This window comes from Nestor notabilis, unplaced genomic scaffold, assembly GCF_000696875.1.
Source record: "Nestor notabilis isolate BGI_N333 unplaced genomic scaffold, ASM69687v1 scaffold18178, whole genome shotgun sequence".
Taxonomy (NCBI): Eukaryota; Metazoa; Chordata; class Aves; order Psittaciformes; family Psittacidae; genus Nestor; species Nestor notabilis.
In genome coordinates this window covers 2983-11627 of record NW_009938953.1, presented here as the reverse complement: position 1 = coordinate 11627, position 8645 = coordinate 2983, and the positions used below count along the sequence as shown (strand labels likewise).

Sequence of the window (8645 nt, the reverse complement as noted above, 5' to 3'; positions counted from 1 at the left end):
GCTGCCGGGGCCGGCGGAGCTCAAGGCTGCTCTTCTCCCTTCCCAGCAAGCTGACCGGGACTGGTACATGATGGATGAGGGCTTCGACGAGTTTCACAACCCCTTGGCCTACTCCTCTGAGGAGTACGTGAAGAAGCGGGAGCAGCACTTGCACAAGCAGAGGCAGAAGCGCATCTCTGCGCAGCGGCGGCAGATCAACGAGGTAAGGGCTGCTCTGAACATCTGGGGTTTGCTGCCCCTCCAGAGACCTGCTGGCTGCAGAGCCGAGACCCTGCTGTCAGGTGGGGAAGCACAGCGTGCATCCTGGCCCAGGCTCACAGGGAAGCTGGACAGTGCCACCCTGTGCCTGCTGCACAGAGTGATTGCGGTGGTCCGCAGCATCCAGGGCAGCAGGAACGTGGAGGGCTATGCTCTTGCTATGTTCTTACTGTTCTGGGGTGTCAGTTACATTGCGAGGCTTGTCTATTGTTGGCCCAGTGATGGTGGGGGCTGCTGCCCTCAGCACACGTAGGATTATGTCCTGACTTCCTGGTGTGTTTTGAGTATGGCAGAGGCCTTGTGGACAATGTCTGTCCTGCATTTCCTTGGAGACCGTCTTGTTGAGCATGTGCTTCATCTGGCCAGTCTGTGTTTCCTGTACCCTGCTGCTTCCAGTTACTGATTCTTCCCTAACTGCTTTGCTTTCAGACTTCCTAGGCTGGAAACATCAGTTTCATGCTGCTGTCGGTGTGGGGCCCAGACCCCTGAGCTCTGGTGTGATGTCTCGGGCTTTCTGTGGGGCTTCTATGTGCTTCCTTAGGATAACGAGCGCTGGGAGACGAATCGGATGCTGACCAGCGGTGTGGTTCATCGAATTGAAGTGGATGACGATTTTGAGGAGGATAACTCAGCTAAAGTGCATTTGTTGGTGCACAACTTGGTGCCCCCTTTCCTAGATGGAAGGATTGTCTTCACCAAGCAGGTAGAAACTGTCGCTGCAGATTGGTGTCAGGGAGCCCCAGAAGTGTGAGCTCACTGTGCTGAAGCAGTACCTCTTTCTTGTAGCCAGAGCCAGTCATCCCTGTCAAGGATGCCACCTCAGATTTGGCCATCATAGCCCGGAAAGGCAGCCAGTTGGTGCGCAAGCACAGGGAGCAAAAGGAGCGTAAGAGGGTATGCTGTGACCTTTTCGCTTACTGCCCCACTGTACATGTTATGTAGTGCCTTGCAGCCTTTGTTTGGACTTTGCAGACTATAGGCTTTGGCAGCAGTGATGATAAGGAGTTAATATTTTTGTGACCTGGGGTATTCTGTATCCAGCATATCTGTCTGGATACTCTCTATGTGCAGACTAGTGTCTGAAATGCTCTGCTTTGGCTCACTTGGAAGAGGGAGACTTGGTGTAGGAATAGGGAGTGTGTTCTGTGTTGTAGCACTGGGGAACTGTGGGGCTAATGTGCTTTCATAGTCTTATGAGTAGGATTGGAGAAGAATGATTTGTCAGTGTTTGCTGTGGCTGTTAGCTGCTCTCTGTCCTTCCAGGCTCAGCATAAGCACTGGGAGCTGGCAGGCACAAAACTGGGCGACATCATGGGGATCAAGAAGGAAGACGAGAAGGATGAGATGGCGACAGAAGATGGCAAAGTGGATTACAAGTATGAGCTTGCTTTGTATTAGTCCTGCTCAGCCAGTGATAGGGGCTATAAACATAGCAAAGTGTGTGGAGAGACAGCCTCAGGAATTCTGGTGTTTCCTTAGGACTGAGCAGAAGTTTGCTGAACACATGAAAGAAAAAACTCAAGCCAGCAGCGAGTTTGCCAAGAAGAAATCAATCCTGGAGCAGAGACAGTATCTGCCCATCTTTGCAGTACAGCAGGAGCTGCTCTCCATCCTCAGGTATGGCTGCTAGGGAGCTGGTCAGAGAGCATCCCCAGGGCATTGGGCTACGTCTTAGAAACCCAAGTGAGAAATTCTCCCAGGTACATGGCCTGTTTGGAAGGTGCACCCTCAGGAAACAAACCCTGCTACCTTGTGTGGTTGGTGGCAGCTCTCCTGTCTGAGCGGGGTGATGCTGGGGTGAGCAGCCAGGGCTGTGAGTGCAAAAGCCCTTTATGGTGTATGAAGAAATACTTTTTCCCTTTCTTCAGAGACAACAGCATCGTGATTGTGGTGGGGGAGACGGGGAGCGGGAAGACGACGCAGCTGACGCAGTACCTGCACGAGGATGGCTACACCGACTACGGCATGATCGGCTGCACGCAGCCCCGCAGGGTGGCAGCCATGTCTGTCGCAAAGCGGGTCAGTGAGGAGATGGGCGTGCGCCTCGGGGAGGAGGTGAGCCTGGCAGCGGGTGAAGGGCTGCGGCCTGAGGACAGCGAGTGCACAGGGCTGTTGGGGGACCTGCTGATACATCTGCCCTCCCAGGTGGGCTACGCCATCCGCTTTGAGGACTGCACCTCTGAGAACACAGTGATCAAATATATGACAGATGGGATCCTTCTTCGTGAGTCACTGCGAGAGGCTGACCTGGACAACTACAGTGCTATCATCATGGATGAGGCACATGAGCGCTCACTCAATACTGACGTGCTCTTTGGCTTGCTTCGAGAGGTGTGTGTGAGACTGGACAGGAGGACAGCAGCACAGGGGACACGAGCTGGTCTTAACAAAGAGTACTGGCAGGGACAGCCCTTCTCTTCCAGGTGTGGGAAGTGGGAAGCAGCTCTGGCACATCTCTGCATTTGCCACTCCAACATCCTGGCCCATGGTTCTAACCCCTAGTTTTAACTAGGGGTTAAATCTTCCCTAGTGGTAGAAGTGCTGCCAGGAGCTTGCCAGCTAGCTGTCACTAGGTACAGAGATTTTTGCTGGCTTAAGGCTTCCTGGACCAAGGTCAGTCTTATTTAACTGCACAGATCATACAGCATCCGTGGTCCCTGGCATTAACAGCCAGTGACTAGAGTACAACAGAAGCTCTGTCCTGTGCTGTTGTCTCAGTAACAATGGAAGAATCCTGCAGCCATGCCCAAGGGCCCTCTCCTTACTGTTCTTTTCATCTCCTTTCTAGGTGGTGGCCCGACGCTCGGATCTGAAGCTTGTTGTCACCTCGGCCACCATGGATGCAGATAAGTTTGCCTCCTTCTTTGGGAACGTTCCCATTTTCCACATTCCTGGGCGCACCTTCCCTGTTGATATTCTTTTCAGCAAGGTATGGTCAATGTTGCAGAGGGAAGTTCTGTTGTGACAGAAGGGGGTCGATTCTTGGGCGTACAGTACTTTGTGGTGGTCAAAGGATAGAGGAGGAGGAGCTGTACTGTGTTGCAGTCTTGCACAAAGGGTGGGGCAGGTGAGATACTGGTGTCTGAAATCTGGGCTGTGCCTTTCAGACCCCACAAGAGGATTACGTGGAGGCTGCAGTGAAACAAGCCCTGCAGGTCCATTTGTCTGGTGCTCCTGGAGACATCCTCGTCTTCATGCCTGGCCAGGAGGACATAGAGGTGAGCTGGAAGTGTAGGCACTGTCCTACCCCCTTGTTATTTTAATGTTATGTTTACACTCCTCCTATGTCTAGGTGACCTCAGAGCAAATTGTGGAGCACCTTGAAGAGCTGGAGAAGGCGCCTGCTCTTGCTGTTCTGCCTATCTATTCTCAGCTACCGTCGGACTTGCAGGCCAAGATTTTCCAGAAGGTGCTGATGTGTGGTCTATGGTAGGAGTGGGGACAGGGGAAGGTGGTACAGCGAACACTGCTGACGTAGTGAGAGGTGCAGGCAATGCTTTTTGTATGGCATGTGGAGGGCGAGACAAAGGATGTGCCTCCCCTCAACTTTCCAGGAGTCACCTCTGTCCCTCTGGGCTCTCTACTGCTGCTCTGCATGCTCCCTCGGGGGTGCAGAGGCCCTTGCCCAGGGATGTGACTGACGTGCAGTATGCTTGCAGGCTCCAGATGGGGTCAGGAAGTGCATTGTTGCCACTAACATTGCAGAGACCTCACTGACAGTGGACGGCATCATGTTTGTGATTGACTCTGGCTACTGCAAGTTGAAGGTAAGCCATGATTCCCTGTACTGTTTATGTCTGTCATATCTGGGCTTGGGTTGAGGGGTTCTGTGGTAGTGATCCAGCCGTCCTCTTTCTTCAGTTTGTTCTGCTTATGTCCTGCAGGTTTTCAACCCCCGTATAGGCATGGATGCACTGCAGATCTACCCCATCAGTCAAGCCAATGCCAACCAGAGGGCAGGCCGAGCTGGCCGAACAGGCCCAGGCCACTGCTTCAGGTAGGCACATGTTCCTGTCCTATCTGCAGCTTGGCACTCAGGTTATACATACTTTTTTCTCACTGGAGCTGTTTGTTATCTTGAACTTCTCAAGGGATGAGAGCAGTAGGCAGGCCTTGACCCCTTTTCTTTTGGACCCAGTGCCTCTGCAGAGAAAAGGCTATGCTCCAGTTTCTTCCCGTGCCCATCTTCACTTGTGGCTGTTCTGCCCTTGATCCCGTGAGGATAACAGCCAAGCCAAGCAGCTTTCTTAAGGCTTTGCTTTGAGGCTGGTCTATGCCCAGGGAATTACTGTGCTTGTGAGGGGTGTGCACTGTGCTGCAGCCCAGGTACCCTTAAGCACTAGGGAGGCCACATTTTGGCCAGGGTAGAGGTTCCTCCCTGGAGTCCTGCTGGCTGGGGTGGGCAGCAGTGGGTAAGTCAGGAATGGACACAGTGGCCTGAATGAGAGGAGCATGCTCTTGGCATCTCTTCCCCAGGCTCTACACCCAGAGTGCCTACAAGAATGAGCTGCTGACAACCACAGTGCCTGAGATCCAGCGCACCAACCTGGCCAATGTGGTGCTTTTGCTCAAGTCCCTGGGTGTGCAGGACCTGCTGCAGTTCCACTTCATGGATCCACCCCCTGAGGACAACATGCTGAACTCCATGTACCAGCTGTGGATCCTAGGAGCCCTGGATAACACCGGTATTTTGGCTGCTGGGGCAAGCTGTCAGCCTGTGGGACTTGGACCTGCCCCACTGCTAATCCCTATCCTGTTCCTATAGGTGGTCTGACCTCAACAGGACGTCTCATGGTGGAGTTCCCACTGGATCCTGCACTCTCCAAAATGCTCATTGTCTCTTGTGACATGGGTTGCAGCTCTGAGATCTTGCTCATTGTCTCCATGTTGTCTGTACCTGCCATCTTTTATCGGCCTAAGGTACCTGTTCGCTCTTTCAGCAGTCTGGGGCCTTCCCCTGCTATTTGACTAACCTGTGTTCTTTGCTCACCCTTCAGGGCCGAGAGGAGGAAAGTGACCAAGTGCGGGAGAAATTTGCTGTTCCCGAGAGTGATCACTTGACTTATCTGAATGTTTACCTGCAGTGGAAGAACAACAGCTATTCCACACTGTGGTGCAACCAGCACTTCATCCATGCCAAGGCCATGCGGAAGGTGAGGCTGTGGCAATGAGGCTGTGGGTGGGAGCGTTACACAGGAGAGCGGTTTGACTGCCACATGCCTCTGCAGGTGCGGGAGGTGCGAGCCCAGCTCAAGGACATCATGGTGCAGCAGCGGATGAGCCTGGCATCCTGTGGTACTGACTGGGATGTTGTCAGGAAGTGCATCTGTGCTGCGTATTTCCATCAAGCTGCAAAGCTGAAGGTGAGAGGTGTCTGTGCTGGTCTGAGGCTGAGGAGCCCTGTCTGGGAGATGCTGGGCTGACACCACGTCTCTTTGCAGGGCATTGGGGAGTATGTGAACATCCGTACAGGCATGCCCTGCCACCTGCACCCCACAAGCTCTCTGTTTGGGATGGGCTACACACCAGACTACATCGTGTATCATGAATTGGTCATGACCACCAAGGTGAGCTTGAGCTGAGCGCTAGCCAGAAGGCTGATGAGTGCTCTCATGATGAGGGAGGTGGGAGGGCTTTGCTGTGATACTAGGATCTGTCGGAAGGGTGGTTCTCAGCCTTTCTCATCTATACCAATTAGGCATATCTGTGTCATCTGCAGAGTCCTGTCTGTTCCTTTCCCAGTATTTTTTCCTGACCTATGTGGGACATGTTTGAACTTCTTTGTGTTCTCACCAAGTCCAGCCCATAGCAGCTTCTGAGGCTGGCAGGAACGGTCTAGAAGGGGTGTAGCCCCAGCATGAGAAGTGCATCAACAACTGGGGGAGGGAGGGAGCTGCCATGGTGATGGAAGTGGTGCCCAGGCCCCAAGAGTGCCTTCCTGCTACCTTGGCCTTTCCTCTGTCCCTGCAGGAATACATGCAGTGTGTCACTGCTGTGGATGGAGAGTGGCTGGCAGAGCTGGGCCCCATGTTCTACAGTATCAAGCATGCTGGCAAGTCACGCCAGGTGAGCCTCCTGTACGGGACGAGCTGGCAGGCAGCAGGCCCGCTCTACAGCAGTGTGTGTGCTTTGACATGGAGGGAACAGGCCTGTGGGCCTGCAGAGAGTCTGCTGCTGGCCAGCTCTGCCTCTCCCTGACCTCCCCTGCCCTGCTCCAGGAGAACCGCCGCCGTGCCAAGGAGGAAGTGTCTGCCATGGAGGAGGAGATGGCGCTGGCCGAGGAGCAGCTGCGTGCCCGCCGGGAGGAACAGGAGCGCCGCAACCCCCTGGGAAGTGCCAGGTAGGTGCTGGCCCTGCCTGGCCACGGGATGCCTGCTGGAGAGCAGGAGGAGTGAGCTGCGCGAGCACCCCAACTTCCCCGTGGGTGCTGTGGTGCAGGGAAAGGTTACGTATTCTGCTGATCACCCATGTCCTCTCCGGCAGATCTACTAAAATCTACACCCCTGGGCGGAAGGAGCAGGGCGAGCCCCTGACACCACGACGCACCCCAGCACGCTTTGGTCTCTAAGGCAGCAGTGCCCCTTGCTTTGAGGCTTAAAGACTTCTAGGAGAAGCCGAGTCTTAGGAGTGTGCCCAGCCCCTCTGATCACTGTACTCTGTGAGACACTCTACAGCTTGTGGCCCAGGAAGGATGTGGCGCTTAGCACTGATTTTGCTACAGAACAGAAAAGATTTTATTTGTTTAAAAGTTGTCAGTCTAATCCTTGCTTTGTTTCTTGTCCCTTGGGCAAGAGCGGGGTGGAGGCAGCCCTACAGAACTGTGCAGGGCTGGTAATGTGAAGTTGATGCCCTGTAGGACGCAGGACGAGGCACACAATTACATTGACCTAGAGGGCAAAGGCAACCTGGCCCTGGCCAATACTACTGTGAAGGCAGTTCTCCCACAACCTGTGCTGCCCTTGTACGCAGAAGCCCACAAGCCCAACCCTGTTTCAAGCCAGGCTGTGCCAGGAATTCTCACCTTCAGCTGCTCACACTCCTGGTGCTGCTCATGTGTTCCAGCCATGAGGTATGTGTCTTCCTCCCAAAATGTGTCTTGAACATGCCTGGAGGAAAGGCAGGGGAGATGAGGGGATGCAATGATGCAGAGACAACCCTGATCTGCTGGCCTTCCAGGGGCTTGGCTAGTCCAGCAGTTGTCCATCTGTCCCATACAATCCTGCCAGCAGCAGTAACTGCTGTTTGGGAGAGCTCAGCCCCACTCCTGTGTTCAGCACTTACTCCTTTTCTCCTGGCAGCACTGCAGTCTGCTTGATTTCCCACTGGATCTTGTGCCCTAGTTTCTCATTTGGCTGCCTGAAAACAAGGTGTGAGCTGAGCGACTCGGTGTGAGAAGGCGGCAGCCACCTGCCCCTCTGTTCTGGTAAGACTTCTCACTCACATCGGCTCCTTCACACACTGGCTGATGTTGACCAGCACCAGCTCTGTTTCCTTGTGCAACCTGCCGCTGTTGGAGCATGCCAGAGCGCGGGCAGAGCGCAGGGTTTTCACCTGGAACGAGTGACCGCAGTGCCATGCATGAACCAGCCTCTGACTGCTCTTCCCAGCCTCCATGAGCTCAGGGCTGAAGGCAGTTGGAGAACCCAGGCTGTGCTGGAGCAGCGGCCTCTGGGGCTGAGCAGAGGGTTGAGATGCTGGAGCCTCAGGAGACCTCCTCTGGAGCACCGCCATTACCCCAGCACTATTGCCCTGAACTGCTGTTCTAACATGGTAGCTCCATGCTGAGGGGCCTCTTCATAGCAGCTGAGTGAGGAAGGGTAGTTTGAGGAGAAGGTGGAGTGCTCTGCTGCTGCCAGACCCTCTGCCTCCTCCCTCGGCAGCCTGGGAGCTGCAGAATTCTGTCTCCTGTCCTGTCCTTTCCACCTCTCCCCTGCCTGTGGGCCAGGATCTGTTTGTCATTCCCTGGTACTAGGGGGCTCATGCTGTGCTCCTGCTCTTAGGCTGTGGTGCTGCCTCTTTCTATCCTGCACCTGCTCCGTGACCTTGCTGAGCTCTTCTTTGAGGAAAGCCAGCTCCACCTTGCAGACAACTAGTTCCTCTTCCCGCATATCCAGAGCTTGGGCACTCTCCTTGTATAGCTCCTGCCAGTATTGGGCTCGGCTGCTCAGCTCACGTAGCCTCTCCTGGAGGGAATGGGCCTGTCGGTGGCACAGAAAGGCAGTGAGAAGGACACAGGCTGAGCACAGACTCCTGCTGCCCTGTGGGAAGGCTTGGGACACATTTACCTCCTGCTTGCTCTGCTCCTGGGACCCCTGCAGCTTCCTCAGCTCCCAGTGGAGCTGCTGCTTCTGCTTCACATAAGCTGCAATCTTCTCCTCCTGCTTGGC

At 54.6% G+C, this 8645-nt stretch overlaps 1 protein-coding gene across 1 annotated transcript; it reads left to right on the top strand.

Moving 5' to 3' along the window:
- Nucleotides 1-1024: 1024 nt before the first annotated feature.
- Nucleotides 1025-7022, top strand: DHX38 (DEAH (Asp-Glu-Ala-His) box polypeptide 38). Its single transcript, XM_010019619.1, has 18 exons — nucleotides 1025-1152; nucleotides 1522-1634; nucleotides 1738-1875; nucleotides 2127-2313; nucleotides 2404-2589; nucleotides 3047-3187; nucleotides 3366-3476; nucleotides 3551-3667; nucleotides 3918-4025; nucleotides 4143-4255; nucleotides 4735-4943; nucleotides 5024-5178; nucleotides 5256-5411; nucleotides 5487-5621; nucleotides 5700-5825; nucleotides 6229-6324; nucleotides 6477-6598; nucleotides 6742-7022. The coding sequence occupies exons 2-18, from the start codon at nucleotides 1570-1572 to the stop codon at nucleotides 6824-6826; spliced, it is 2250 nt and encodes a 749-aa protein (XP_010017921.1). The 5' UTR covers nucleotides 1025-1152; nucleotides 1522-1569; the 3' UTR covers nucleotides 6827-7022.
- Nucleotides 7023-8645: the final 1623 nt, after the last annotated feature.